The sequence below is a fragment of the Anser brachyrhynchus genome, assembly GCF_964034855.1.
Source record: "Anser brachyrhynchus genome assembly, contig: SCAFFOLD_126, whole genome shotgun sequence".
Lineage (NCBI taxonomy): Eukaryota > Metazoa > Chordata > Aves > Anseriformes > Anatidae > Anser > Anser brachyrhynchus.
In genome coordinates, this window is record NW_027663679.1 from 253,595 (window position 1) to 280,768 (window position 27,174).

Consider the following 27,174-nt stretch of genomic DNA (forward strand, 5'->3'; position numbering starts at 1 on the left):
CTGTCATCCTTCACACTATTCAAACAAGCAAAAAATTTCATAGGGACGCATAGCCTTGCTGTACAAAATAAAAAGTTAGTGATGATGCATTTGGAAATAATACAAAATTTACAATGTTTTATATTTCTGTTCATTTCCACAATAAACCATATTTACCAACTATATTAAGAAGGCTCCAACTTCTTATAGATCTGCTGCATTGTGATTCCAAATGCATCTAAAGGCCAGAAACTGAAAACCAGTGTTTCCAAGAAAAGTTTGTCTCAGTTTCTATCCTATTGCCTGTAATATGCTAACAATAGCTTCACCAGCTTTACTGGCAAAAATAAATAAATCGAATTGTGATTAAACCTTAGAAGAGTCAGGATTCACAAACTTAAGCTAGTTCATTTTGTAGCTGACATTCTTGTGAGGACAGTATAGAGGCAGTGAGCTTAATACTTATTTTCCAATCCTAAGACAGACAACTGTTCTACTTTTTGTATTTGTTGCAGCACATTCTGTTTAGTTCAGACTAACTAAAACGTTAAATTACAGAATGGGATTTTTACTTTGATCTTAACTATTAGGCTTGTAAATTATCACTTTAATTTAAAGTAAGTTTGCATTTCAGCTATAGATTGACTACATAAAAAGAACTGTTCCAAAGCACACATGAACGTTCTCAATAGCGTATTGTTTTCAATTTACCTCAACCCTTACAAAGTAAGAAACACCTAAAGATGAGCCCATTTAATTTTCACACACTCCCACATCAGATAATAACAGGAAATCAGTCACAGCTCATGACTCAATTCACTTTATGAATGAAAGAAGTAGAAAAAATAAACAGAAGATAAAGCACAGACATTTCTGAAATCTTTCCAATATTTCCAAAAAAAAAGCTTCCTAGACTTCTCTGGTAATAACTAGCATATTACCTTGAACCTGACTCCCTCTTCGAGCACAATATATCCTTGAGAAGGGGTCAAATCCATTGTTGCCTCTGAAGAATTAATCTCACTTACAAGATACTGAACAGTCACAGTGCCAAATATTCCCTGAGGTGGTTCTCTGATAATATTCAATACTGCAACACTTTCCATCAAATGGATAGATGTTTGCTCTCTCAGAAAGAAGTGATTGCTGTTATTGAATGACAAAACTCCATGGCCATCATCATTGGCAAGTATAGTAATTGTAGCTTTTGAAAAAGAAATAATGAAAATATTCTTTGGTTAACATAGTAAAATATAAATATACATATATAGTAACATAATACATAACAAAAACACAAATACATTCTTCCCTTAGTGTGTATATAATGCTTATGTGTCCATGACATTACCTGAAGAGAATGGGAAGGCATTTCACTTTAACTAGGAAGATCTCTAGACAGGAAGAATATAGTCTCTCCTAGAAAAGGATTATGAACTCTCTAAAAAGACCTCAGTTCAGTGAGGTAGTACACATTGAAAAACTCATCTTCGTGCTTTCTGATTCATTGCTTTACATATAAACTTTTTAATTGCACAGATTTCACAGGGATGTTTCAGAACCTTCCAAAGGAGTATAAAGATTCACCATAGCAGGACAATGGTGCTTTCTGAAATATGATTATTCAGAAAAGTGGAATTAAAATGTGTGCCACAGAATTCTAAAGAAATGGAACATTAAAACTAAGTTTTACCTGTTGTGTTCTCCCCTAATTCCAGCCCCAGAGATGGATTTGTTAAAATTAACTGGAACTTCTCATCACCTTCAGGAATCTCATCATCAAAAATCATGACATCAACAGATTTATGCCTTTCTCCATCAGCAAAAAAAAGAGTCTAGCGTTGAAACACATAAAGCACCGAATACTTACATCAGTTAATATCACACAGAAATTTTTGACTACGGTAAACAGAATTCTGTGAAATAGGAAGGAAGGGAAAGCATAGGAAGAGCCATATTCTCTGTTCCTTATAAACTGATTGAATCAGAAATATAAAGGTTCAGCACATTACAGAATGAGGACAAGAAAGAATAATTTATTTTGAAAGTCCTGTTGCAAAAATAGTCTATGAAAAAGTTTGTATGTCTAATCAAAATTAAATTTGAAATCGATGTTTGAAAGTTTACATTTTGCTTTATATTAAAAAATATATTTTTAAAAAAGAAATAAATAGTAAGAATAAGAATATTTTTATTTCATTCTATTTAGATTACCAAAGCAACTGAAACAAGCTGAAACATCTAGCATCACTACTGATCATTCTGCAGAATAATCAAGAAGATATTCTTTTACGGAAGCTGAAAGAATAAAAAGTACTAGATTTAGAGTTGCTTCTTACCCTTGAGGTTACATTAAAATCCAAACCCAGCTGGGCCTCCAAATTTTGGGCATAAAAAAATACAGACACATTGCCATATGATCCTCTGTTTCGGTAAGCCATTACTGTCAGATTCCCATGAGATTCACTAACTTCAAAACTAAAATAAAAAGAATAATTCTCAATGTTCACTGATTATGTTCTTTTGAAAAAGATAGTACATTTTTATTACATTTTCACTCTGAATTATTCCCTACATTATAGTTCTCTAACGCATCCTTTTTACCTTTTTTCTCTTATCTAAATTGAATTAAGTAACATGAGGTTTTTGTTTTGTTTTGTTTTGTTTTTTGCTTACATGAATGGTGAGGCTGGAAGAGTTGATGCAGGCTGGGGAGGTTAGGCAAATTGGTGATATAAAAGGACAACAGTGAAAGTAGTAATAAGTAAAAGAATTCTGATTAGATGAATAGTGAATTTTTGTTTTCAGTGTGGGAATCCCACTTTCTAGGTCAGCTGAATTGAATGATTACTTTACCATCTCAAAGACATGGCCCTATTTTTAACAGGAGTTTTACTTTTAGAAAGAAAATGGGCAACACCAATCACTAATTGGCACAGTAAGTTCTTCAAGGAAGATGAGACTTACTTGGTACCTTCCCATTCAATTACTCCTCTTACACCATCATTAGCATCGATAACAATTTGAGAAGCTAAACCTTCCACATCTAAAAGGCAAAACAGAAAGACAAAAATTAAAGAACAATAAAATCAATTTTCTTGATTTTCAAGAATCACAGAAGCATTTATTCAATCGGTACTAATATTACAGTGTCTTTACAAAAAATGTGTAGGAGAAAATGGGAGTGGGCAAGATAACTGGAAAGAGTCCTTACTACTAGAAGTGCAATAATGCGTCTTGAATTAGCACTGTAATATTTAATAATGCATAAAAAAAAAAAAAGACTAAGGAAAATGTAGAAAGTTAAACAGCACATAAAACATTAGAAAATAATAAAGTCTAGATTTGCGATGGAATCTTAATTTGTCTTCACTATAAGTGTTTATTACAATGACATTCAATATTTTGCATTTGCCATTCTGAGTATGAGAAAGACAATGAGGAAGAATAATAAATGATTCAGCATTTCATCTTCTATTTGTGCTTCAGTGCCTCATCATACATTCTAATGGCACACCTCAGATTTCACTACAAATACACAACTATTAATTTATTTGTGGGGTGTTCACATACTGTAATATTCTACTGCTCCATAAAGACATACAGGTATTTACAATTAGCCTGAAATCGTAATTGAATACACTGCAGTGTGAAAAACACCAAATAATAGGTTAATGTCAGAAAAGTCTACTAACTTCAGAGACCAGAACTTTACAGTCAAAACTTAATACTTCTCAGAAAATAGGTTGTTGTTTTTCAGACAACCGCACCACACAACTACCTTAACTTACTTGTTTACTTTTTATAAACTTCAACTTACTTTCTAAAACCAAATTGACTTCACCGAGTCTGCCATAAGTATATTATGTTTAGATCCATATACATTTTTCCATCAATTCAGATAAAACTGAACAAAAGTAGAAGATTATTGCCATGAATCTAAGCCTGTCACTATGAGGTAGAGATGACGATGAGCAATAGCTCTACACAGACAACAGAAGTGTTACTGAGGTTTACAAATCCTGAGGGAGTAATGGCAATTAGAGACATTTCTGCTTCACTCCTGCATTTTCTCATGTCACCCTGAAGTCAGATCTGTTCACCCAGGATCTGTAAGAGTTTGCTCACAGACACACACGCGGACACACGTATTTGAGTCAGGCTATTTCTTCTACCAGAAGAATTCACTGACATGTTATGTGAACACATTTTTTCCTTATGACTTAAAACTATTATTTTCTCATTGTAAGTAAAGCTGACCCAATGCAGTGTCACATCAGTGTTAAATGGTCATGGTTCAAGGAGACAGCCAAAGAGAAAGTGAGACTATACAACACTGTTTAGTTTGGATGAATCTTTCATTCTTATATGCTACTCCTTTCATATTTTAGACTCAACTATTCACAAATCAGCAATGAGTCTTGCAAGTTACCTTTCAATCTGTAACGAATTAACTCAGTCACTTCTATAAGCATGCAAAGAAAAGGGAAAAGAGTCAAAGAAGATGTCTGACATTATATAACTAGTCTTTAGTACCACAGGATAATCCAACAGTTCTTAAAGCTAATGACTACTATTCTACTGAATTCTGAAGAAGCAAAATGAGAAGCAGACTAAGCAAATAATAAAGATCATTGCAAGAGTAGGAAAACCATAAAATATGTTTCCTAAAAGTGATAAAAGAATAAAAACAGACTTTTTTAAAAGAGTGAGCAGAGTAGCCACATAAAGTTTTTTTTTTACTTTTTTTTTCCATTTTGTAGTTTGTAAATGAAAATCAGATGAAAAAATCACCAATAAACTTTTCAAATAATTGTCCTTTCCAACTGATAATTACTAACTCCTCTACGAAAATTAATTTAAATTTTCCCAGAGTTTAAAAAGCAAGAGATTAAGTGTAATAATAAATCTATTTCATATTCTATGATGTTTCTTCTAAATAACCATGTCTCATCTCAGCATAGTTGGTAAGTAAGAGGAATAATGGTAATCTCCCAAGGTAATATAATATAAACCATTAAAAAGGAAAAGTAAAAATAATTTGCTATAAGATGTTTTTACCTAGCTTAGGTGGGGATGACGTTGAATGGTTCATGATGAGTTCCACTGAAGTTAAATTAACCAAGAAGAATTCTTGCACCTCTGGTATATCATCCTGCAAAACACAAATACAGTACATCCTCTTCTCATTGTCCTTTAAGAAACTTCCACAGAAGTCACCAAAAAGGATCACACAACAAGTCTCTAATATTACTGTGACACTAGAATTCATTTTTCTGTTTTCCTGAAATAATTTTATTGGGTCTGAAACTGATTATCGTGGAAGAATTAAGTAAGACATTATATATCATGAAAAAGATCCTGTGGTGACGCTAAACTATTCTTGCAAATAAATTACTGACCGATTTTAGAGGCATGTATCTCCAGCAATGAAAAAGTATGAGCCTGTAGCCAGCCATGAAGCACACTGTTCTAAATACTACTAGATAGTTGGTAAAGTTTTAATGAGACAACTTTATTACCTTTAGACAGAGGTAGAGCTGCTTTCTGTGACTATTTGATCCCTTGTGATTTTAATATTAAGACTGAAACCATCTTTCTAAATGACAGTGAAATATAACACAGGGCTTCAAATAATGGCTGCAAGCTTTAGTTCCCAAAATATTACCCTTTTGAAATCATACAGAAAAGTACAGAATTAAAGGGTTTAGAGGTTACCTCTAGAATAGTAATATTTATGGCAACTGATGTTTCTCCTTCTTCTAAAATCAGTGAGCCAGAAGCAGGTACATAATCAGCTCCTGGTTCAGCCACAGTCTCTTCTGTCTGATTACTTACAGTGAGCAATCCTGTAACTGTGGCATAAGTAACATTGATAGTACCTGTTTAATTTGTGAGGAGAAAAAAAAAAAGAAAAAAAAAATTGTTTTTCAGTTCTTATATAATGTTCACTGGAATGGATAAAGACAAGAGATCAAATTCTCATCCACAAAATAAAAAGACTAACTGCAAAACAGAAGGATTAAAAGAGTTATCCAAAGTACATTGGAGCTAGTGTACCTTTGTTACCGTTATCAATATGCCTTCAATTTGACCTTTGCTGACTTGTCTGTCTGCATAGGACTCAAAAATCATTGGGTCCAAATGCATCCAGAAATTTGAAGTTCTGTGGACCATAAATATGAAATTGCTGAAAGACTAACTGGGACATCTCATGTACCATTAATATGAGTTTTTGCAACAAGGACACTTTTTGGGAATGACAGATATCTAAGAAAGGCTCTAAAGACAGTGCTGGGAAACACAGATTAATAAATCTAGATACTTTCCTGGGTAGATTGACAAACTTCAATAGAGAACAAAATTAGGGGACACATGGATAAATATTACCAAGCAGAAAAGTTATACATTATAGTTTTGAGAATAAAGCCACCTCTCGCTAATCTGGTAGGGTAAGTCAAGTGGCAAACATAAGGAGTATGAACCTGAAATAAAATGATAGATGAAATTAAAAGCTGCTCTATATGAAATAAAATGTAAGAGATAAAAGAGTCCTAATTAATAAATAAGTAACGATGCTTATTTTAATTCAGTGAGAGATCTTGCACTTACTATGAACAATTATCTTAAAACATTAGTTTACTGAATAGTGTTCAAAGAGTACACTAGAGTATGGACTGGTATTAAAAAATAAATGGAAAAATAGTGTCATTAAAATGTCTCTAAAACTCTCTGGTGTCTCCAGATCTTGAAAAGCACTGTAAATGTTACTTCATTTCAAAACAAGTATGGCAAAAGAAACAGCCAGATTATCACCGAGGTGTAAATATAGTCCAAAAAGGCAAATAGGAAATTATTATACATGTTTTCTCACAACATAAGTTGCTATTTTCAGGCAACAAACACAAGATTCATTTTTTTTTTTCATGAAGCACACTATTGTATTGTAGAATTGAATACTATATAGTTTAAAGGATGTTAATGGATAAATTGATTCAAAGAGGAATCAGAAATTGTCAGAGGAGACATAAATTGAATTCAATGGTCTGGACACAACTTTTTCCATGTGACATTCCTAAGGTGCTGACTTCCTGAAATTCAGAGAAAAAATATGTGGGATGTGTGTACATGTCACTTTTCTCATGTTTTTTATTTTTTCTGAAGAGACTAATGCTTTGAGACAGACTCATTAGACAAAAATATGGTAACCTTAATAGCCACCTGATTGTTACAGCTTTCAGATCCCTTGCTGTATTAATGAGGATTATGACTCTAGTAATAAGTAATATTTAGTTTCCAAGTCTGCAGAAAGAAGCTTAGAAGTTCTGAAAAAAATACCAACTGTAACAAAGATTTTTCCAAACTTTCATTATCATGGCTTTTATTTGCCTAATGATAAGCAAAACAAAACTTCCTTTCTCTTGGAGTTGTTATACAGACCTAGAGATCCAAATTCTCTGTTAATAAAAAGCCGAATTGTTTTGTTTTCTTCTGGGATTAAAACCACCCTGGATGTGGAAGCAAAATTCAAAATTCCATGTGGTTCATCACTAGCTTCTACTGTTAGAACAGCTTCATATCCTTGACTATCCAAAACAGCAGCACCTGTAGAAGAAACTCCTGCAAGAGAATCAGTGGACTGCAGTGAATGAAGTGTTATGCAACTAATATTTTTGTCTTACATTATTGTTAATATTACATTTAAATAACGTTCAGTAGCCATGCAAATACCACGAAACCAAAGCTCACTGAAGTATGTGGATGGTGTGGGACCTACACACATATATATACTTACATTCTATAACAAATAGAAACAGAAATTTTATGCATACCAAGTACAAAGTCACAAAAATGTATTAAAAAATAAGAAAACTTAACAGGCCAGTGCCAAATATCAACTTCCCTATATTTTAAAAGGAAATAAACCATTTTCCCAGGAAGTACCTCCAAAAGCTTAAAACTATATTCCACTTCACAATCATTACATCAATAAACTGATATGTTTTCCAACTATTGCTTTGATGAATAATTTTGCTCATCCCGTTGGGCCACAGTGACTCTCGGAAGTTGATAAGGCACCTCGCAGCAACACAATCCATGTCAAGTTAGTTTGGTGTTTGGACATTAATTTCAGTTTGAAAAAAGGTATTTCAGAACGGATGCAGTTTAAGGCTTCTTTTCTCACTATAATTTTAATGGCAAGAATAAAATATTCTGACCACCTTGAATTCAGGGACAGATCAGTAAGTCTGCAGCTTGACAAGATTGTTTAAAAAGATAAAAATATCTGCATGTTTCATGGCAACTCTATCCATGACATATTAGTAAACTCAGTTTGCATTAAGATTAAGGGAAGAAACAACCATTGAATTAAATAGGCAGAGTTAAATCAGGATTGAAAACCATTTAAGTGTATTTGTGGAGACACGGTGGGATTTATATATACATACATAAGGACCAAGCCTATTTCAATAAAATGTTAATGAACTTTGCGTACTTTGCACCAGCTGCAGTTTGCTCAGTCCTATACCTCCAAAATGAAATAATAAAATTAAAAATATTATATTATTAAATGGTATTTTTAAGATGTAGCTGGCTATAGTTCTGCATTACCTTCTGTTTTGATGTTGTATAGGATGACTTGGTATTCTTCTTTTTCTTCAGGAATATGGTCATCCAGCAGATCAACATACAATGTTGTATTCAACGTCCCCTATTTGTTTTAAGGGTAAATTGATTAGCCATTATTTTATAAAACACAAGTGATATCATAATGACAAGTATTTTGAACAATTTCTTTAAGAAGAGTTAAGTATCAAGAATTGTAAGCTCCCTCCAGTTTGTAAGTCAAAAAGTGAGAAATTAAATAATCAAACCAAGAAAGAAGGACTGTTGAAAAGGCACACTTTTTCTCAGATCAGTTCTAATCACACTATTTTCCTGTAGCCAACATCACTGTTTATGGACTTACCTCAGGAAAAAAAAGTATTCCAGAATAGTTTGCAAAATTTTGTTTTACATTATGTCCTACTATCTTCCACTCAACAGTAACATTTCCCAGTCCTGGAGGAGTTCTTACGATGTGGAATTGTAATTGTTCTCCTAGGAATAAAGGACAAGATGCAGTGTTTCAGGGTCTCCTCTTCTACATGTTGGTTATAAAAATGAGAGGTCAAAAACATGCATCACACAGTTAAAGTATTTTTCCTGAAAGATATTGCTATTTTTGTCAGTTTGAATTTCACAGTAGTTATATACCACATTCACTTTTAATGCTGAAAAGAAAAACCTAAACTTAAACTCTTCTAGTTTTTTTTTTTCTGTTTTTAGTTCACACTTGGAAATAATTATGAACATATGAGGGAACTTGGTATAGATGAATAACTTAGAAAGGGAATGTTCATGAAAACATGCGCAAACATTAGAGCAATACAAGTCTGTAAACTGTACAAAACAGTAACTACTGTATGTACCAACAATAATAGTAGTTTTCTACAACAGTTCCCTGGAAAGAATACACATTATCTGAACATTTGCACTGTCTTGTGACTTTATTCAATGCATGCAGAAAAAAATGCTTATAATTATCTGTAAGTTCCGTTTATGTGAGTTCGAACTTACAAATATGGTCACTGTTAGAAAACAAAACATTCAGAAAATGTTAATAATTTCTTATAATCTCAGAGGTAATCAGTATTGCTGGACAATGTGCATATAAAGGAAGCAAATACTATGGTATTTTGCACATTTATAACATTTAACCCCAAAGGCACTTTAATTAAAAAGAGTAGACCTCTTAGTAGGCTTTGTAAAATGTGGAAATTGTTTTATATTCACAAGTTTTTCACAAAATTTCCATTAAATATTTTAAATGTGGACATGTGAAATTAGCATGTTATATCAACATGGAATAGATCAGTAGGCAATATTTTGCAAAACATTCACAATAGAGGACAGATGGTTATTTATAATAGGTAGGTACATGGCATTCATATTTCATATGCATTTTTCAGGTCCACAGAATTTAAGTTCAACAGCACATTTTGTCCTGCATTGGCTTTCAGAGACATGAAATATGCAGAAATCTACAATTCTGAGATTTTTGAAAACAATACATGAGATTTCTTTTGCTTATTGAAGAATTAACAAAACATAAGATAATGTTATAATAACGTTATGCTGCCCAACTAGTCCCTTTGATTATGCAATTTAGAGAGCAGCAACTTAGGATGCTGTCTTGCTATTCTACTGTATTACCTTACAGAATTGTACAGCATTGTACAGCTAAAACTGGCAAGAAAAATCTGAAAATTTTCTAGTTACATTTATTTTTTGTAAGGAAGAGTCAGAGATATGCATGTATATTGGCTACCAATGAAAGAGAAAGGAATTCTTAACTTCAAGAGCCCTTAATATACTTAAATAAAATTTAATATTGTAAAGAAGTAATACAAAAACTGTATACACCCATTTTCAAATACATAAATGTGCTATTCAGCCCCAACATTTCAAACTTCAGTTAAGTCTCAGAGATGTCAACATTGATGTCGACATCTTTGGCTTAAGTTGGTCCATGTTGCTTCTAAGAAAATTAAGGAATTCAAAATTTATTGATATCACAAGGATTCCACTTCTACAGTCAAATATCTGGATGGTAGACTCCCAATTTACAGGTTCCTCTGAGGCTAAATCATTACAGTGTTTAACACTGCACTGCAATCCACTATGTTCTATTTGAGAATTTTGCATATCCATTACAAAGAAATAAAGATTTAAAAGAAAAGTGGTTTCAATGGTTTAGTACCATTGGGAAAACACACACACACACAAATAAGGCAAAGCTTATTTCAATATATCTCTATAAGTTATAATGAATTTTCATTGAAGACTGGGAAAAATGCTTTATGATATAGAAAGCTGTTCCACTATAATCCAAACACTGAGAAGAAACTTGAAGTCATTATTACAGATTCCAAGTAGTTATTTACTGATCCATGTTTCCTACCAGCTTTACCAAGATTTTTTTGGTATTCCTATCCAGAAGAAATGCTAATATGAACACTAATTGATTTCTGAAGATTGAAAGTGTTATTAGGCTAAATTCAATATTTTTTTTAATATTTAATCCTTATCCATACTTTTACATTTCTACATTGTGACTTAATAAGTGATGCATCTCTTACATAGAGAAACAAAGAGGTGGGTATTTATCGCTGTGAAGAAGGGAGCATCAGCCGCTCTCCTCTTCCCTCATTACTTTAAGCTACTGCAGTGCATTTTCTTGTAATACAGTTACACAACTGTCGCAGACCCCTGTCCAATAAAAAATACTACACTTATCCTCAATAAGGTAAAAAATAACATGCACATTGTGAAAACAAAATGTATTCACTTAACAGAAAATTTTCAATAACACAATAACTGTAAAAGTAATGATATTTGGATTTATGTCTGGTAAATTTTGCTTTCGAATGAAAAAAATATTTTGACAAACTAAAATAATCTAAATGCCTTAGCTCTTTTGCTCTTTCTCTATTTCTCCCTTTTTCTCTCTCTTTTTTTTTTAATCAAAGACACTTAGTTCACTTGTTTTGTTTCTGGCTGGAAGGCAATGAACTATTTCTTTTCACAACCTGGAAAAATAATATAATAATAACTATATATAATAATAGAACTATAGCCAAGTACTTCAGTTTCAAGCAGCCAGCATTTGGTAGCATGCTATGAATAACATTTAACCAGTTGAAAGTATTCAGGGACTTTGGGACTGAGACAGTTTGTATTAATTCCTTGTGCTCATTAACAGCTCTTCTTAGCTAATCATATCACATCTGGCTTGGCACAGAATTAACACAAACCATACCTAGATAAAAAACCAAAGGTTATGATGCCCTTTCATGTTGGGAAAACAAAACAAAAAACCTTTGGTTGAGAAAGCCATTTTTCTTCAAACAGAAAATGTAGTGCACACATTAGGGGACAAGTTCCTGTTTTGTGAACTTTCCCTGCCCATCAGTTCAAACATCAGAGAAACGTGATACTGCAATACACTGAGATTCCATCAAAGGCCACCTAAAGCAATCACCACCAGTACTATTATCATCCTATGCAAAACTGCATCAAACTGTAGATGAAACATGCCGTGTATTCTTTAAAACAATAGTAGAAATGTTTAGTACATACCAAATTATTATTGTTCTTTCTCAAATGTTTGCTTTCTCTTATAATTGCTACTTCCCAAATCATCTGCCATAAAAAAACATCAGGTTCATGGGACAGACAAAGGGAAGATGTTACCCTAGTGTTTCTGCAGGAATGTTTTCTAGAATATTTTAAATTCTTTGTAAGTCGCTGATAGATCTGATTTGCTTATGACTATTAGGTGTGTGTATGTTGGCAGTCATGAAGTGGGCTGGCAGGAGCCTCGTGCAGGCCAACAAAGAGAAGGGCAGAGTCCTGCCCCTGGCGGGGAGCAGCCCCAGGCACCAGGGCGTGCACCCTGATGGAGAGCAGCTTGACAGAAAGGGCTTGGGGTCCTGCTGGACACTGCACTGGGCAGGAGCCAGCAACATGCCTTGTTACTAAGAAGGCTGATGGCATTCTGGGCTGAATTAGGCCAAGTATCCCTAGCAGGCTGAGAGAGCTATCCTTCCCCTCTACTCTGCACTGGTGAGGCTGCACCTGGAGCACTGGGTCCAGCTCTGGGCTCCCCAGTGCAAGACAGACCTAAACGTACTGGGAAGACTCCAACAGAGGGACACCGAGGTGATCAAGGGAAGGGAAGAGAGGCTGTGAGAGCTGAGACTGCTCAGCCTGGAGAAGGGGAGGCTCAGGGGGATCTCATCAGTGTCCTTCAATACCTGAAGGGAGGGTGGAACAGGACAGAGCCAGGCTCGTGTCAGTGGTGCCCAGGGACAGGACAAGAGGCAGCGGGCACAAACTGGAGCACAAGAGGTTCCCTCTGAATATCAGACAGCACTTTTGTGCTGTGTGGGAGCACTGGCACAGGTTGCCCAGAGAGATTGTGGGGTCTCCCTCCTTGGAGATACTCAAAAGCCTGGACATGGTCCTGAGCAACCTGCTCTAGGTGGCCCTGCTTGAGGGGGAAAGGACCAGATGACCTCCAGAGGCCCCTTCCAACCTTAAGCATTCTGTGATTCTATGAATGCTTGCAAGAGTTCAAAGTACATGTCAGGTATGTGGATATTCACTTCTTGCTGGTGTTCTCTGAACAGTGAAACACAATCATTGTGAGTCATTATCAACTGAAAGCACAAAGATGGAAACTGGCATTAAAATTTGAGCGTGGTCAACACAAAGAACACACCTTCACAACCAATAACAGATCTTGAGGCTGTATGGAAGCTTATAATTCCTGCCACATTGTCACTTGCCAGAATAATCACTGTGACAGTGTCAAAACTGGGCAAAATTCGACTCCCTCCTTCAGTATGGACCAGGCTGATTTCAATACTTTCATCATCCTCTGGCTCTGGATCATCTATAATGGGCAGCGTGACCATCTTCTTTGTTTCACCTACAAGGAGAAGAACGTATACAACCGTGTGTCCACTTGGAAACCACCTTGTAAAAAGACTCAATCATCTCATTTTGAAAATAATTAAATACATAAAATATATTAAAATTGCATGAAACAAACTTATTTACCTTTCTGGAAGTCAGTGAATGTCATTATGAAATTTTATCTAATTACTATTGATCAGTCACATTAAGCCAATAAAACGATCACATCATTAAATATACTATGTAGAAATTAATTATATAGGAATTATTTCGGAGTGCCTAGAATTCTTTATTTTCATTACAAATTCTATGACTTTAAAATTTAACTTAGAAAAGGGGAATATCATTCTTGAAAAAAAAATAAATTGCCAGGTGCTAAGCTCTCCGATGAACCATTTACACAAGGGTGTACATTCAATATGAGTACATTTACTGAGCCAGGGAATGCATTGAAATGGGATGACATTTTGTTAGTTCCTTGCCTTTGGGACTATCAAAGAATAATAATGTAAGCAGCAAACACCGTTAATCTCTAGTCGCTATATATCCATTAAAATTTACAACACAATCCTGTTGTTCAGTGCGTGTGCATAACCCAGCTGTGTTTTATGATCATTAGAATATCAATTTACAGAATACATATGTATTTCCTGCTAGATTGTCTTTCAAAATACTTCAAAATCAGTTTTTACTAAACTTATAACTGGTAATGTAATTACATGTCAGCCTCACAATCATTGCCAGCAGCCATGCCTTACTATTCAGATGATTTATCAAGCTAGCACACTAGAATCTTTACTACGCACCTGGAAATTGCTTTCAAAATATCAGTTCGATTAACTCAGACTTTGAAAAAATAAAATACAGCATAAAATACAGCATGCTGCATGGTACTTAAGTAATGTCTGAGAGGGACTTGTTTGTCCTGTTTGCAATTCTTTTAAATATGTTCTGTTATGTTACGTTTAAATATGTTTTGTTATGTTACAATATGATCTCAGAATTTAAAGAGATGTCATGAAAAATTAGTACTGTAGTGACCGAGGGCTAACAAAAGACCACTTAGGCCTGATTCTCATTTCCATTATCCTTGCTGTAACAACTATCTTCGACTTTATTAATCCTTACTTATGTGGTAAAGGAAATCTTTATAGTGCAATATTTATACTGCAATATTTCTTTAATAAAAACCCTTAGGTATTTATTGTGCTTAGATATTTCATTGTGCTTTGCTACCACTGTGTGTGTTCTGCAAGATAATGCTACATGCTAATGAACAACCATACTCTTTTGCACGTGTATCCTTAGCATTCAGGAAAATTTAGCCTAAGAAGAAGATATCAGTTGTCAAAACATCCACAGTATCGTGTACTTGTCACGTTCTTTTTTCTTTTTCTTAGTTTTACAAAACAGAAGCCAAAACGAGAGCTTGTCTCACCTTCAGCAAACACCAGAGTCTCACCGACACCTATAAAATCCAAGTTTGGAGTAGCAGTCCCACCAATGACACGCCATTCCACTGTCACTTGTCCCAGGCTGCCTTCTGTTCTGTGTATCATTAGCTGCACGTTGGTCTGAGGACGTTCCTCTACTTCAACATACAGACCTTTCTCTGTTGCATTGGGACTTACACTGTAGATCTTAAACACTCCAAATGCGTCTCCATTCGTCATTATGATAACTGTGGAGGTATTTGGCTGTCCTATGGTTGGTTGGTTTTTTGAGCTGGCTGAGACGTTCATCAGTTCTGCTTTCAAAAGGGTTATAGTGAATCTCTCATCCAGTTCTGGCAGGCTGTCAGGCAGTATGGTAACTGTTAGATTTGCAAACTCTTCCCCTTCCTGCATTATGGCCCACTGTCTTGTAACAGGTTCATAATCACTGCCAGCGATGGCTTGTGTGCTGAAGAGGGCGAATGCACTGGTAACGTTTTTCTTGTAGGTCCGGAACCCTGAAGTGTTGTTAGTTAATGGGCTGATATCTGACGTCAGCCAAAGGCAGAGAGGAATCCCTGAGGCACTGGAAAATGTAAAGGCTGAACATGCTTGTTCTTTTAGGCACTGAGCTGCACAGGAATACACAGGGTCACTTGCTGCTGACACATTCACTCTGGTCTTGGATGGTTTCTCAGGAATTCCTTGTACAGGAGGCTCGTAGTAGGCCAGGATATCCTGACCTTGCTCCACAGCAAGAGCTACAACGTCAGTCTCAGAAGTGCTGTAGAAAATCTGCAGCTGACCAAATCTTCCCTCACTAAAAGACATTATAATAAAATAAAGTTCTGTTAGTTGACAAAGGATGTCTAATATTCTACATGTTTCTGGGTTAATAATAGAAGTGAACAAAATCAACTGACCCTTTCTGAATTGCTGAAAAATTCCAAATAACACATCAAAATGCATTCCCTTTGAAACTAGTACCAGAATAACTGAGTTATCTTATTTTTTTGTGGATAGCAAGTTTGATTATTTATAGCTTAGGTAGTAGTCTGTTAAGAATGCATATTTGTAAACATTTGGTTCTAGGAGTTAACTTAGTCTTCTTCAGGACTTGGCAGCTCTCCTTACTTGCAAGGAAGAAAAAGCCGGTGACACCCAGACTTATCATCCTTCCTCTAGGATCACATGCATAAAACCTGTTTTCCTTCTCTTATTTTCATCCTGTAAGGGCTGGCCATTTTGTCCTCCTGTTCAAATCACAGGAACAGGCTACCATGCAGGTTTAAATGATTTGATGATTAAACGGACAAAATGAATAGTACACTGTGTACGCTGAGTTTACATTGTGCATTTCAATGTATACTACGTTTAAGTAATTTATGTAATACACAGACATCTACTTCAAAAACAATGTGTTTGAAATGAAAATACATTGAGATGGCAGATCAAAGAATTGATGCACATATTTTTATGAGAGGAGCATGAAATTTGACATTATAGTGGAAACAAAAGTGAAGAATAAATAGTAATTACAAATAAAGCAAACATTATACAAACCTTCGCCTGACTGTTATGTTTGCCAGCAAATTTCTTTCTAGTGGCTCCTGAACTCGATATAAGGATTGATGAAAGAAAACTGTGCCATAAGGATTATCATTGGCAGGTATTATAATACTTGCCACGCCATCTAACCCAATAGCACCACCATTGGAGGCCTGAGTTAATTCTACACGGACAATCTCAAAGAGAAGAAAAGAAAAAGAAGTAATGCAGCTAGACAATTTGTGGTTTTTCTAACAATAATTACAAGCAAAGTATAACATGAAATTATAGCACCTTCCTGCCGGAACATTTCTTGTTTTCCATCATACATATTTCTAGAACAAGTCAAAATTAATACCATCTTCAAGGAAGATGTAAGTGCTTGACTTACTTCTTCTATTTCTGGAACATCATCAGCCAGGATTTCCAATAGTAGCATCTGAAAGGCTTCCCCAGGGGCAAAAGTAATATTGCCTGAGGCAACCTGCAAGTCCTCATCAGCAGGGTGTCCACCAATGGTAGCAACCCACTCAACAGTAACGTTACCAAGTGTCCCAGCATTGCGGATTACTGGCAGATTTATGGGTACTGATCCAGATTCAGGCTCCTCCACAGTAAATTCGGTCATCTGGAACACTGAAGTGCAGCACAAAGAGGTGTATTTCATTAACAGTAATATTTAAAATAAAAACACCATCCTAGTTACTGAATTATATATTTTATTTCACTTGATTGCATTCATTTGCACAATTAAAAAAATGTTAATCAGGTTTAAACTTCAAATTGAACTTTCAGTATCATTTTATCTGCAAATAAAATTGGCATGAAAATTCAGCCCCCACCCAAGAGTTTATTCCAACGTATCCATTGTTCAAGGCTAGCCATGATCTAAGTTTTTAGAAGACGGTCAGAAGGTAATTTTTCCCAGTGAGGAAATTTTTTATCATTTTTTATGTCACGTATGGAAAAAATGTGTCAACATATTCCATCTAAATTGTTTCAAATGTAAGTCTTTCTTGTATAAAATCTTTAGTTGTTAAGAATGAAGTTAATGAATTATCCATGTGGAATTATTTACTTTTGTCAATTTCCTTTACATTTTGCTGATAAAATGGAATAACTGAAATAAAGTAGGGTACTAAAGGGAGAAAGAGTAAGTCAAATAAAATGGCTGGAAAACATACACCAGAAATACTGAAATAGAAAAAATAAATAGAAAAGATAAATTTCTAAAATGTCATTAAATTTTTGAAATTACCATTTTTTTCTCAAAACCTGTGTAATGAAACTATTTTTGGAAAGTGTCCACAATCCATTTTACTGATAATGATAGAAAGAAGAAAAACTACAATAACTAACAACCAGAACATACAAGAACGCAATTTAAGTCATATTTGTACTTTCCAATTTCCCCAGATATTTAAACCTGCTTTGCCTGATTATTTTGTAAAACAATGACACTGCACTATCTAAACAGGTTTTGGCATGTAAACTTAAGCTTCAAGCTATTGCAGAAATGCAACATTTAGAATAGATAAAAAAATACAAATTAAATTAAAATCCATCCCCATTAGGAGACTCCAAAATCCACCTTCGTCTCACAAAATCTTGATATATAAGTTGACTGAATGCTTCAATTTCGCTATATAAGGGCACCATTTGCCCTTACTTACACGTTTTAATTTAGTTTATCTTATTTTGTCCTTTACTGTGTTCATCCAGACTTCCCTTTTTGTATTCTGAAAATTTTTATTCCATTGCCCAGTAATAACTCACCCACAAATCAGCAGATTGCTACTGGACAAGAGAAAATATGCAAATAAGACTCATTTACCAAAGGATCCAAACGGGTCATCAGAAGCCTCAATGGTTATGACTGCCCTCGTCAAAGATCCAAGCAAGGCTCCTCCTGTCGTTTGATTCAGCAGCTGAACATAAAAGGACTCCTCAACTTCAGGATTGATATCATTAATTATATAAATTGGCACAGCTTTACTTGTTTCTCCTTCTAGTAAGACAACATCTGATGAGGCTACACTGTAGTCCTCACCTAGATTTGTACATGAAAAAATAACAAAACAATCAAAACACAGAAGAATATTAAGGCATTCTGGTTCATTATGAAACATCACTAATGTTTATCAGCACTAATATTTATCTGTTCTTTTTGCATTCCCTTGTGTTCATATGTTGGTGTGTTTTTTTGTGTTTTTTTTTTCTTTATCTTCATACCCAGAAAATACAATTGTTTATTTCCTAGTGCCTTTTAGATATCTGGATGGATGAAAATAAATCTCATCTTGGCCAAAACAGAGTTTACACTGTCAGTCCAAGAAGCAATTACAAAAGGTCCATTATTATCTTCCATTGAGAAGATCACACAACTGTGACATTTCTATATTTGATTTCTGATAGTTGTCTGGCTTTCCAAGAGATAAAATGAAACAGAAGTACCTTTTTCAAAGGAGATTTTACTAAAGGACATAAGGTCACTCCTTCCCTCGTGGAGCTTTTCAGGGATCACCTGAGAGCTTTACCTTTCATTTGCAAAGTAAAAGTCTTCTTGAATTGTGCTTAACATTTGTCTGTTTCACAGAGGAGTCACCAGCTCTCAATTTCCCTCCAAGAAACTCAAATAAGCCATGTATGGTAGGTTGAAATATGTACAAAGGACTAAGTACTAGCTATATATACTACTACAGGATTTTTTATTTTATTTTATTTTTTTGAGAAAGTGAGTGGCCACCAGGGAAACAAACAGCCAATTCCTTTCCTTAGTTTTCTTGCTAGATTCTTCAGTGATGATATCTCTGAGTTTTTTTAAATTTGATGTAAGGTCTCTTCTATAGGACCTGAATTCCTGTCTCCTAAGTACACTCAGTAAGTATCTCACACTTTGGTATTTTTTCTACTTGTTTTACTAGACTGCATTCAATACACACTTGCTTGCTTTGGTTACTCGAAGCATACAGTATGCTCTTTCTGGTTTAACACAGAATGTGTATTTCTGCTATTTTGATTTCTTACCAGCTGTTGCAGTTATTGGCATAGCTTTGAATTTCACAGAAACATCTGCAAAAATTCCCCCAGTTCTGGTCACGTTAATGATTGGTCCAACATAATTTTCAGCAACTCGCACAGCTGAAGCTGAAAGCTGAAGTGTTCCAAAAGCATCATCATTGGCATTGATAATTACATGAGCTATAGTCTCACCCACTGATCCAAGACGAGGAGAATTTACAACTGAAATATAAAAAAAACCTCTTAGAGCAAGCCTGAAATGCCTCCTATATATGGCTATACTGTTCATATACATACACCTGAGTTTAGTGGATGGCCACTACTAGCTTTCAATAAAATTTTCATTTTAGATTTGGACAAAATATAACTACAAACTGCACAAGCATATTTTTGATGTTTGAATTATATTATGTCAGAAAATCCACATTCTTACTAACTTATTATTCTACCCTGCTGTGGAGCATACAAAACACCAGTTCTTTGAAGAGGTGAGGTACTAGCAAAATTACTTACTTATTTGTCCATAGGACAATAGAATTTTACACTAGCAATGATGAACTATAAGTAACCTTTCAGTTTCCCAGTAGAATTTTTTGTAGTGTTTCCCTTAAAAATCAAGATTAATGTGGGAGAGTCATGGGGGAGAGGGAAGGGAAATTAGGCATGCCAAGAAGCTCTTAAGCATAAATAAGGCTGTAATGACCTGAATTTATCTGATCGGGCAAACATCCTCTACGCTAAAAAGCCAGCATGAAGCTGCAATTCTACACCACTTAATGTTTAAAAGGCTTTTTTCGCTTTCAGTAAGTGCAACTAGCTTATTTCCTATCATTGTGCTTTACAGAAACAACAGGTGAGCAGGTATTAGCACACAAAACCAATACAGTAATACAGTTGGCCTAAAACACCTGGGATAAAGCAGATGCAGAAGGGAGAAAGAAATGTCCACCCCTGACAAAATTTTGTGGTAAAGGAAATATATGCTGACACACAGAATCTTCATACTTAATGTGAGATACTCTGACATATAACTTACAGGATTCTTAACTATACAGAGTTAGGCAGAGGTAAAATTTTACTGTAATTTCAATTGCTGCATTTTATCCTATTAAATATAAATATTAGCCTACATATTTAAGCTTTGGGTTTACATATGAAAGACACTTACTTGGCCGATCCTGTACTTTGTCGATCAAAACAGTATTGTTTAGCTCCACAAAAACAGATTCTGACCTCTCAGGATCATAATCATCCAAAATAGGCAAAGATATTGTGGCTTCGCTTTCATTGGCTGCGAAGATCACATAACCAGTAATGGGTATATAATCTTCTCCTTGTATTGCTCTAACAACATCAGGTGGAAGAAAGGGTGACTTTTCATCATCACCTAAAGTTCTGTATGTAACCACTACTGTACCAAGAAGACCACCAAGCCTTACTATTGTCAGGGAGATATTTTTTGTTTCTTCCTCAACTTTTATTGGTCTGTTTCTCTCAGAAAAGATGAACAGTCCATATGGATCATCATTAGCTAAAACTGTTAATGTTGCATTAGTGTGATTTCCAAGACGACCACTGGACACATTGATGATCAAAACTGAAAACACCTGATCCAGTTCAGGCACGTTGTCAGGAGAAACTTGTATGGTAATATTTGCTCTCACTTGGCCAACATCAAATGTTACATTCCCATATGCAGAGACCAGGTCTTCTGTAAGATCACAGACTATGACCCAATACAGAGTCACCTCAGACAGGGCCCCATGAGTTCTCACAACCTAAGTGGAAAACACAAAGATTTATGTATTTCTTTGTACTATAAGAAAGAAGAACATAAAAGTGTAAAATGGCATACAGCAAAGTCACAGAATCACAGAATATCCTGAGTTACAAAAGATCCACAGGGATTATCAGGTCCAACACCTGACTCCACACAGGACCACCCAAAATCAAATCGCATGTCTGACAGAGTAGTCCAAATGCTTCTTGAACTCTGGCAGCTCAGTGCTGTGACCATGTCCCTGGGGAGCCTGTCCCAGTGCCCGACCACCTCTGGGTGCAGAACCTTTCCCTAACCCCCAGCCTGACCCTCCCCTGTCCCAGCCCCATGCCGTTCCCTCGGGTCCTGTCGCTGTCCCCAGAGAGCAGAGCTCAGCGCCTGCCCCTCCGCTCCCCTCGTGAGGGAGCTGCAGGCCGCCATGAGACCTCCCCTCGGCCTGCTCTGCTCTGGGCTGAACAAACCCAGGGACCTCAGCCGCTCCTCATACTTCTTGCCCTCTAGACCCTTCACCACCATAGTAGCCCTCCTTTGGATGCTCTCTAATAGTTTATGTCCTTCATATATTGTAGCACACACAGTGCTAGAGGTGAGGCTTCACCAGCACAGAGCAGAGCAGGACAATCCCTTCCCTTGACCATCCAGCATTGCTGTGCCTTATGCTCCAGAACACAGTTGACCATTTTGGCTGCTAAGGCACACTGCTGGTTCATATTTCTCTTGCTGTCAAGCAAAACCCCCAGATCCCTTTCCATGGGGCTGCTCTTCAGCCTCTTGTCCCCAGGCCTGTCCGTACAGCCAGCATTGCCCCTTGCCAGGTGCAGAATCCAGCACTTCCTCGTTTAACTTAATTCCAGTCAACTGTGACCTCTCCAGACTCCAAGACTATTGAAAAATTATTGAGAGAGGTCTTGCAATGACATCAGCCAGCTCTTTCTGTACTTTGGGATTAATCCCACTGGACCCCATAGACTTATATGCATCCAGCTGGAGCAGCAAATCCTGCACAAGTTCAAAGTTGGCTGGGAGTTTATCATCATCACAGTCCTGAAATTCAGAGCTTTGGGTGTCCCCGAGCCCATCATTGGTGTTAAAGACAGAGGCAAAGAAGGCATTAACCTCTGCTTTATTGGCGTACTTATTTGTGAGGTTACCAACCTCAACAAGTAATGGATCAATGTTTTCTCTGCTCCTCCTTTTGCTGTTAGCATACTTTAAAAAAAGCACTTTTTGTTGTCCCCACAGTACTGGCCAGCTTCAACTCTGAGTGAACATCACCTCTGTAGTCCTTGTTCAACTGACCTTGCTTCCAATGCCCACAGATTTTCCTTTTTCGCCTAAATTCTAGAATAAGATCCCTGCTCAGCCAAGCTGGCCTTCTGCCCAGCTTGCTCAACTTCTGACTCTTTGGAATTGCCTGTTCCTGTGCTCTTAAGAGGTGTTACTTAACTAACCAGCACTGATGGACTCCAATACCTTCAAAAGCAGGTTCCAAGGGGACCTCACAAACTAGTTCACTGAGTAGTCTGAAGTCTGCTGTCTCCATAGCTAGGGCTGAACTTTTGCTGGCAGTTTTCCTCCTATTACCAAAGATTTTAAACTCAGCCATCTCATGGTCACTATGGCCAGGACAGCCTCCAATCACCACTTCACCCACAAGACCCTCACTGTTTACAAGCAACAAATCTGGAGGGCACCTTTCTTAGTCAGCTTCCAGAGTAACTGTACCAACAAGTTATTGTTAACGTGCCTCAGGAATTTCCAGTACCTGTTTGTATTGGCTGTATGGTATTCCCAGCTAACATCTGGGAAGTTGAAGTCACCCACAGGGACAAGGGCAGATGACCTAGAGATATCCCTTAGTTCATTATAGAATAATTTGGCAATGTTGTCCTCCTGGCTGGGTGGTCTATAGCAGACTCCCACAACAACTTCATCTTATTGTTATAACTTATTTCCATGTCCCTTAATCCTTACCCGGAGGATCTTAAGCATGTCATTGCCAACTGCAAGCTGCACACAATCCAGCCCCTCCATTATATACAGTGCAAAGTCATTGACATGATGAGTTAAAAATAAACTAATTTTAAAAACAGTGTAATCTTTATCATCTTAGCTTTGCTGTATTTGTTGTGTCATCAGCACTTGCTTTAAAATATTCATACCTCAAATGTAAACAAGTAGAAGTAAATTTAAACTTATATAAAACATTTTAGTTTTAAGCTGAAAGATACACTTTAGAAAGTGAAGTATAAAATGTCAAGACAAATGTACATGATAAAGTTAAGTTAAAATGCTGTAGACCTATTATAAAAATATTGCAGAATGCTCTGTAAAATAGACATAAAAGAGGATTGCATAGCAATATGAGACCCAAAACTTTCTAACCTGCAACATAATATTGCTATCTCCATCTTCAGGCTCAGTTCCATTTACCGAGAGTGACTCAGTACTGAACTCAAAGACGCCATGAGCATCATCAGAAGCCTCAATAGTCACAACGATGTGGGATGCAATTCCCAAGCTGGCTGTAAGTGCAAGTGCCAAAATGAGTTATTTTTTTATACCATCTTTTCTTAAAAGCTAAGGAAGTTTGTTACAAAAAGCACACAGAAAAGCATAACTGGAATATTTCTGCTGTTTTGCATTTTGTGGTGTGTTTTTTTTTTTTGTTTTAAATGTGGAATAATTATCCACATGGATAAGGAACTCACTTTCAATAATGCAGTCCTGGCAGCCCTTCTATGGAACAACACTCCAAAGCAACATATAAAATGCAAATATTTTAAGAGAGGATCAAAAATAAAATTACTTGTCTAATTAAGGAAAATGAACTAGAATTTAGGGTAGGGGAGAGTTACGTGGTAAAACACAGTGTAAGCAGTGCAGACAGGACAAAAGCAGGTACTATTTTAACTGAAGCTGGAACAAAGAAAAAGCTAGTCCAGGAAATTCTACTACTGTAATGATCATCTTGTGTGAGATAACTTGCTGCTTAGAAAGAGAAAGAGCCTGGCATTTTAAAAAAAATCTGGAAACACAGAAGAGGAAACAACACTTCCCAGGAAGTTCCAAAAAGTGGTTAAACCACAGACTTACTCTCAGGTTCAAACTGAACTCCTTTGTATTTTCAAATAAAACAGAAAATCAGGCTGTCACTGTGGAATAAATTATTTGATTTCGATAATGGGTGCTAACACAATATTTTCAGGTCTCTAGGGTTTAATTCAAAATCCGCCATCATTAGCGTTTCCCTCATAGTAGGTGCTTTTGTTTTCATCTTATTTCTGCATATTGTATGTTTTTAATTTTCTCAAGATTAAATTATCTTTGTTTTCTGTATGTTGTGACAAAAATAGACTTCAAAAATGAAAAATAATCAAAGCATTCTTTTAGAAAAAAAAGAGCTAACACCACTTTTTATTAAGAGTATTTTTGAGATGCAGAGATCAAAGCATAAAGCAAGTGGCAAAAGAAAGTATCAAAACACACAGTCAGGTAATTTTTAAATTACCTTAAATTTAAAAAGTTTCTCTCCTCTTTGCTCTCCAGAAAATTTTACAAAATTTACAAACAAAGCTAATTTTTCTAACTACTTCTGGAATAACTACATTGTGTTCTATAAAAATACAGCTTTGAAGATAGAGAAGCTGTTATTTTCTGTATTACGGTTAGTATTGACTGTTGTTGAAATTAAGCCTTTTTTAAAATGGGAAAGAATGTTTTGACAGGACTCTATGATATATCTCAAACCACAAGCAAAATAACACTATGATAAACTGTGTCAGTAGTGTAGTTCATGAGGGATATTACAGTTAGCATAAAGAAATAAAGATTAATCCAAAATGCTTACCATGCTGATGGACAGTTGGAAGGAAGAAATCCATGTTCCCATCACCACTACCACTGCCATCATTTCTAAAGAGCTCAGCAACTTTAAGATGACAGACATACAGATATATACACATATATACATTTATAAATCAGAGCGCAAGCAAAGAGAAATTTAAACTATTCTGGACAACAGGAAAAAAAGAGGGAAGCACTCTAGGAAGGTATCAACTTTGCTTCTGAAAGTGTACAGGAGTTCTAATAAAGACTGAAATATTTACATATGCCACCTCTTACTTAATTTATGACATTGGAAATAGCAATGGGAAGTCAGAATGAAAGAAAACACATACACATAGTTTATCTTTCCTCTCTTTCCCTCTTTGTGTCCCCATTTTGTATTTCCCCTTTCTCACTCCTAACTGAGGCTTGTCATGGAGGAATCTAAATTGAAAAAAAAAAAAAAAAAAAAAAGGTAGGGGAGACGATAAAGTCCCTCAAGCTCCTTATTCTAATATTTTCTCACAAAGTGAAAATGTTGGGAAAATCTGCAGAAAACTTAACTAATGGGGACTTCATAAGCTTTGTGTTTGTGTTGGAAAGGCCAAAAAGAAGGCTCATTTTAAAAAGGCTATATAGTTACTGGATTACTAAAGTTAGTTGTAAATTTTCTGTCACAACAATTTGAAAGAGAAAAGTTTGACTCCTTTTAACAAAACAACTATTCAACCAAAAAGACAAAATACGTGAAAAGTCTCAAGACTTTACCAAAAGAATCACTGAGACCATGTTGCACCATAGACACATACAATCATAGCAGAGAGCTGGATTAATTCAAGGAAATCTGATACATCCTCCCAGAAGGGACCACACTTGCAATTTCCGAATTGTTTAAAAAAATAACATCAGTTTAAAAAAAAAAAATCAATTTATGGCTGTCAGTGTTTCTAATTACTTTTCCCTCCAACAAGCTTTACAATCTCCGTTAAAATTTTTCTCAAATGGAAAAAAAAATCTGTAAGGTATTCAGGGGTTTATGTGGCAGCACCACTATGCTTTGCCGTCCCTTCAGACTAGCCCTTCAAACCAATAATTCTTTCAAGTGTTTGTCTTGTTCTTACAGACAGTTATCTACGAGCTACCTCTGCAGCTACAGCTCAGCAAACTCCCTATGGCCCTCAACATCCACAGCCTATTACTGCTATAATCCATTTGACCTATGTATTGCAGTTCTTCTGATTTCACTCATGTGGAAGAAAAAACAAAACAAAACAAAAAAAAACCAAAACAAACAAACAAAAACACAACACTTTGACTGTTTAGCCTTAAATATTTTATAAATATTCCATATTTTTGAAATGCAACATATTGCTAATATATTTTTGCATTATTTTAGTTCTCATTACCAACCATGAAGTTATACAAAGTGAAAAGCAGCAATTGCCTTTAGATGACCTAACAGATGGCAGTGATACACTTTCCCTAATACATGGTAATAATATACTTGCTATGGGATCTGGTTGTTTCCACCAAGGATTAAGAAAAGAACTGAGGAACAGTTCTTCCCTACGAAAAAAGACAGCTGTATGGGGGTGGGGATGTAGAGGTGCTTTTTGTTTGTTTTCAGAAATAACATAGAAAATAATGCCAAGAAAGACAAGATTTTTATGAACGAGTAGAGGTCATGAAAATACAACTAAGGGACTGATATATGTGCCTTACCTCCTCCCTCTGGGTTCAACAGCTCCACTTTAAACGTTTTTTCTAATTCAGGAATAGTATTATCAGTGATGTTAACAGTAATGTACTTGTATCTTTCTCCTGGCTGAAATTCCAGTGTACCCACAACAGCCTGCAATATAAGAGCTCTTCATATTTTTGTTCAAGTCTAATGTTTTCATCCATATAAAAAAAAGAAACAGAACCTTCATTTTGTCTTTTTCAAAACATCTACTTTTCCTCACTTAAGCTTTAAAAAAAAATCTGAAAAATCTGTTTTACAAAAGAAAAAAAAAAAGAAGAAGACATCTAAGTTGACATACTGGTGAGCATCTGCATTCATGT

At 35.7% G+C, this 27,174-nt stretch overlaps 1 protein-coding gene across 1 annotated transcript in view; it reads right to left on the reverse strand.

The window, feature by feature from the left end:
* LOC308187047 (adhesion G-protein coupled receptor V1-like) overlaps positions 1–27,174 on the reverse strand; it is a gene marked incomplete at its 3' end in the record, with an annotated part of 144,508 nt that overhangs the window by 33,259 nt on the left and 84,075 nt on the right. Inside the window, exons 52-70 of the mRNA XM_080609204.1 lie at positions 26,833–26,962; positions 25,133–25,213; positions 23,668–23,807; positions 20,671–21,280; positions 19,509–19,724; positions 18,316–18,531; positions 16,873–17,117; positions 16,497–16,678; positions 14,939–15,753; positions 13,304–13,513; positions 8,948–9,078; positions 8,590–8,689; positions 7,417–7,596; positions 5,695–5,858; positions 5,038–5,131; positions 2,944–3,022; positions 2,316–2,454; positions 1,670–1,811; positions 921–1,183 (exon numbers count right to left, since the gene is read on the reverse strand). Coding sequence (XP_080465330.1) covers positions 921–1,183; positions 1,670–1,811; positions 2,316–2,454; positions 2,944–3,022; positions 5,038–5,131; positions 5,695–5,858; positions 7,417–7,596; positions 8,590–8,689; positions 8,948–9,078; positions 13,304–13,513; positions 14,939–15,753; positions 16,497–16,678; positions 16,873–17,117; positions 18,316–18,531; positions 19,509–19,724; positions 20,671–21,280; positions 23,668–23,807; positions 25,133–25,213; positions 26,833–26,962 — 4,137 coding nt within the window. The remainder of the gene's footprint in view (positions 1–920; positions 1,184–1,669; positions 1,812–2,315; positions 2,455–2,943; positions 3,023–5,037; positions 5,132–5,694; positions 5,859–7,416; positions 7,597–8,589; positions 8,690–8,947; positions 9,079–13,303; positions 13,514–14,938; positions 15,754–16,496; positions 16,679–16,872; positions 17,118–18,315; positions 18,532–19,508; positions 19,725–20,670; positions 21,281–23,667; positions 23,808–25,132; positions 25,214–26,832; positions 26,963–27,174) is intronic.